At 36.1% G+C, this 5,575-nt stretch overlaps 1 protein-coding gene across 1 annotated transcript; it reads left to right on the forward strand.

Moving 5' to 3' along the window:
• The first annotated feature begins 506 nt into the window (after positions 1-506).
• Positions 507-2,632, forward strand: LOC132267012 (MDIS1-interacting receptor like kinase 2-like). Its single transcript, XM_059768045.1, has 2 exons — positions 507-1,476; positions 2,110-2,632. The coding sequence occupies exons 1-2, from the start codon at positions 717-719 to the stop codon at positions 2,478-2,480; spliced, it is 1,131 nt and encodes a 376-aa protein (XP_059624028.1). The 5' UTR covers positions 507-716; the 3' UTR covers positions 2,481-2,632.
• Positions 2,633-5,575: the final 2,943 nt, after the last annotated feature.

A 5,575-nucleotide genomic window follows, 5' to 3' on the forward strand; every position in this document is an offset into this window, starting at 1 on the left:
TGTTGATAGTAATATTATATTTTTTTTGTCTCAAAAAAGATGTCGTGTTTGGAAAATCGTGAAACGCAATATCCTTTTTAGGACGGACATGGTATCCCTCAACTAATTTTCCAGTAAGTTAATTGGTAAAGTTTTGTGACCTTCCAAACCTCTCTCAATATTTCTAAGAAGAGATGGTTGTATAATTTGGATGCTTTTTGAGTGCACAATTTTGTCGTGTCCCTTTATATTCCTTGGTATGGCTTGGCCAAACATGATGCTTATGGGTCAAACCTACATAAATTTTGAGGAGACGTTCGTTATATTGACATGGTGAAAATTGCAATAGAGACGACTAATGCTTCTGATACTATTCTATGAAATATGAACCATGCTTATAACTTCTACAGTGAATATTGATAACTGGTTAGACTTTGTTACTCTTCTTTGGGACTTTTCCAAAGTGTTGCTTACGGGTCCAAGGACAGAGACATTGTAGCATTTATAAAAGGAAAGATCATTGCCTTGTCAGATACGTTAATAATGTATCAATCAGCTTGACTTGATGAAAAGACCCTATGCCGTGGAGACAACTTCATCACAGGCCAGCTGGCGACGGGAAGACCTTCACCCCGCTGCCCTAGCGAAGGTGCAACTCTTAAAAGTCCGATTGGGTTGCGATGAGGCCTGCAACCAAATGAATTGGAAGCAGAAGCTCGTAGTGGCTGGTGCGCGAAATGTCTGAAATGTCTGACGACTCCACATATGACAGGGCCTTTATTCTCAATTTTGTCAAAATTTTTCTTCCTGTCTCATTTTTCCTTGTCTCATGTTTAGTACTGTTGTACTACTATTCACGATTTAAGCTGAAAAAAGGCCAACCACAACCAAGGGTAACGAAGCATGGAGATATATTCTCAATATGGAATTTTGATGGAAGAATTGCATATGAAGACATCATCGAAGCAACAAATGACTTCGACATCAAATACTGCATTGGGACTGGAGGTTATGGGAGTGTTTATAGAGCACAATTGCCTAGTGGGAAAGTAGTTGCCTTGAAGAAACTTCATCGTTTGGAAGGTGAAGTGCCAGCTTACGATAAAAGTTTTAGGAATGAGGCAAGCATTTTATCAAAAATAAGGCATCGAAATATTGTGAAGCTCTATGGATTCTGCTTACACAATCGATGTATGTTTCTGGTTTATGAGTACATGAAGAGGGGAAGCCTTTTTTTGGTCTTGAGAAATGAGATTGAAGCTCTCGAGTTGGATTGGATTAAGAGGGTGAATGTGATCAAAGGAATTGCCCATGCTTTGTCTTATATGCATCACGATTGCAATCCACCCATTCTTCATCGTGACATATCAAGTAACAACATTCTTTTAAATTCAGATTTGGATGCTCGTGTGTCTGACTTTGGCACTGCTAGATTGTTGGAACCAAATTCGTCCAACCGAACCATAATGGCGGGCACTTATGGATATATTGCTCCAGGTACATTACTGCACCTTACTTTTAATTGTACATACCCTTCCTCATGCGGAAGGAAATGGTGTCATCATGTCATGCCTTTATTACTGAAATAAATTAATTTTATGTTTTACAAAAATATCGTGCTTCTAGACAGCAATTGTCTATTAGGTAGGACATTTTCACTTAAAAACGTATATATACACTCACATAGACGCATGTATCTAGTGATAAAACATTGCAAGGTACTTTTTCTTGCCAGCACATGTGAGCTTGAAGGCTTTAATTATTACTAACTATGCTGATGATTATGTACTGGCGCTAGTTCTTTCCAGCCTGCCCAGAGGCAACCTATTAATTAATTCAGAATAATTCACATTTCACCATCAGCAGAATGGTAAGAAGAACACAAAAACTTACATGTATTTACTAACAAATTCACTATTCTATTTATCTTTATAATTAATTAAATACATTGACTCTCAACTTACCAAACAAATAGAATATTTTAGTAGAACAAAAATTAAGGATGAAATGGAATCAAGTAAAATCTACAACATACATGTGCAAAGTTGTCATGTCTTACTTCTATGTTTACCAGCAAAGGGATGAAAATAAAAAGGTTGATTTGCTCTTCGGACTTCTTTGTTGCTGCAGAACTTGCCTTCACCATGGTTGTGACTGAAAAATGTGATGTTTATAGCTTTGGAGTTGTGGCACTAGAAACACTCATGGGAAGGCATCCGGGAGAACTTCTCCAATCATTGGCATCAGCATCTACTCAGAGTATAATGCTAAATGATGTGTTAGACGCACGGCTCCAAGCTCCACCACGAGGAATGGTTGCACGGGATGTTGTTCTGGTTGCTACATTGGCATTTGCTTGCTTACATTCTAAACCTAGGTCTCGGCCGACAATGCTGCGCATCTCTCAGGAGTTTCTTGCTAGCAGGTACTCACTAACTAAACCTCTGCAGAAAATCTCACTATCGCAGCTAATGAATCAAGATACATATTTGATCAATTGATCATGTAATCTTTGTATTAGTCACTACAAAATACAGAATGATAGGGTTAATTTCTAGCTTGCTGGATTTCCACTAGTTATTTGACTTTATGCATTTGTATTACTGGTAGTCTAATAAATCAAGATGTTCATCTGTTCAATTGATCCATTAAATTTGGTGAGTGTCTCAAGATGTTTTGCGCCAGCCTAGTGGGGGGGGGGGGGAAATCACTGTGTCACTCAGTAATGACATTGGGAAATCCACTAGTAGTTTGGTTTTTATCCTGTTGCTTTTTAATCAATAATTAATATATATATAACAAAAACAATTCACTGAAGCTTCTCTTATTTGTCTACTAAAGCTACATGACTCCTGTCAGTATGGTTCTATTATCTACACTTCATGTTAATTAAAGGAAAACCTAAATTTTAGAACCGAGATCTTCACTGCCCAAAGATGCTAATGAGATATGTGGCAAGGATGCCCGTTACAAATTTCAGTAACACCTAAAAATTTGACGGAAGCTATGATTGTTCACCAGGAAAGATAAACAACTTTGAATCCTCAAAGTTAAGAAATAAAATTCGGAAAAAAATCTAATATTGTATTGATAATTGAATAAATGGTTATGCTCTCTGCATTGCATGTATTTATAATGAAAGGAAAATCCTAAATCATAAGGAAATTAATTGCAACCGGAAACTATAAGGAAATCTAATCTTGGAAGAAATTAACATTCAAATATAAGCCTAAATATAAAATTTCTCTAATAATTATGAAAAAATAGAGTAAGAAATCTAATCAATAAAAACTAATAAATCTAAAATTTGAGAGCAATCCAAGTTCGTTTAGACAACGAATAAAAATTCCAAAATATTCAGCAGGCCTCCTACATAACACGAAAACCCTGTTTTGAGGCCCTAAACAATGGTATTTCGCCGAAAAACGGCGTACATCAGGGCGTAGCGGTGAGTCTTGTTCGTTCGGCCGTTTCCAGTATAAAAAAAAACTTCCTTTTGGGTCAAAAATGAACACTTCAAGATCAGTCCAAAAAAACCTGTCAGCATGCCCGTTTGGCCCTCTGACGGTCTATACGGGCCATATAGGCTTCGGGAATCAGTTCAGCATCAAAATTTCTTTTGCAACAAAATGACCAATCCCATTGTCAGCCTTTCTAGATAGCTAGACTGTTAACAGTGGGACAATCTCCTCTCTCCTTTTAACGTGACCGATGGAAGAACTCTGGCAACACTGCCATACTCTATTTCTACCGCAACTTTCATGACATTCTGCTACGAAGAAATGTCAACAGAATTTAAATTGTTGTAGGTGTGTATTCACATCAACTAATACACGCGAGAGCTTTGAGAAGACAGAATCAACAGTGGAAAGTTAAAGCTAACTATCAAAACCATCTCGTATGCCTGCTCTAACTGAAACTTAATATAAACACTCCAAGAGAAGCAAACTCGACAAGCATGGTCCTTTCGAGTGTTTGTCAAGCCATAAAAATTACATTTTTGCACAGTTTAACCCCAATCAAATGGTAGTTGGGACACCTACCAAAATAATTAACATAAAAAGAAAAAAATATATATCAAGCTACCACAATCATTTCATGCCTTCTGGCAATCAAGCTCGATTTTGTGTTTTTGACACAAACAGATTAAATTATGGTTAAACAAGAAAAATCAAATGCATCAGGTATTTGGGTGGTGTGAATGAAATTCAGAAACTGGTTCCAGCATCAGTTATAATTTAATAAAAAGATACATTTTCTAAGAGGATTAAAGCCAAAAAGTAAACATACAGAATTACGAAAACACTAACAAACCCGGAAAAAGAATATTCAAAAGATTGAGAAGAAGTGTGGTACTTTTTCTACAGAGATTGCCGGTGCAAATGACGTGCTGGATCTTGCCAGAAACACGCCTGGATTTGAACTTTGAAGGCAGATCAGGTGCCCAGTGTGAGATGTGAAGATCCCCAATTGCCAGCCGTAGCACCATTCCCTTCTACTCACGATGCTCAAAAATTTATCACAATCTGCATCAAAAATTACAATAACTAAATTAAAAAATAGGGTTAATTTCATTAAAACCCCCTCTACTTTCAAATTTTGATCATAAACCTCCAACTTATTTCAAAAAACCCCCTATACTTTAAAAAGTGATCACATTGCCCTAATATCCAAGTCCGACCCGTTAACTGGACTGTGAAATGACAAATTTGACCTTACTATTTAATGTTAAATTAAAAACTAAAAATTTGACCTTACTATTATTTTTTAAATTACAAAATTACATTAAATAGTAAGGTCAAATTTGTCATTTTACAGTCCAGTTAATGGGTTCGACTCGGATATTGGGACAATGTGATCACTTTTAAAGTATAGGGGTTTTTTTGAAATAGATTGGAGGTTTATGATCAAAATTTGAAAGTAGTGGGGGTTTTATGAAATTAACCCTAAAAAATAATTAGCACCCGAGTAATGCCGAAACAAAATCTTTCAAAATTCTTGATAAAAAATGGAAATTATAAATTTATTCCTTAACACCACCAACAGACTAGCCCTCAATAATAGAGATGAGTGAGAAATTTCAAATTCCATGTGATCATGTTGATTCTACAATTGTATTTTCAAGATATACGTTAAAAACGTAAAATCGCATTGAAATTTACAAACACACACACACACACACACATATATATAAATCTTAGCATATGAATACATGTGCAACACATATTCAAATCATTACTGAGATTTGAGGGTTTGGATTTTCAATTGCGAAAGGTTTATATTATAGATTATGCCTTTCTTGAAAATCTCCTCCTCGTTCGATGATAAGAGTTGCAAACGCATATACTAGTAGTACAGTAGTACTACTGGAGTAGAACGCACCTTTTTTTTTTTCCGAAAATTGAAGCAACTGATATTTATAATGTAAAAGGTACAAGTAGGGCCTTTGGCAAAGACGACCCAAAGCTGGGAAAGAACAAGTCCAAAAAGAGGACAAACAAGCCCAAGATGGAGAACTAAAGGACCAGCCCAAATGCTAACAAAAGAACATGGCCCAGCAATTTAAACAAAACTAACTACCCTAATTAATGGCCTA

Source organism: Cornus florida, unplaced genomic scaffold (assembly GCF_030987335.1).
Source record: "Cornus florida cultivar Cherokee Brave unplaced genomic scaffold, ASM3098733v1 CherokeeBrave_3.0.0_Hap2_Chr07, whole genome shotgun sequence".
Classification (NCBI taxonomy): domain Eukaryota; kingdom Viridiplantae; phylum Streptophyta; class Magnoliopsida; order Cornales; family Cornaceae; genus Cornus; species Cornus florida.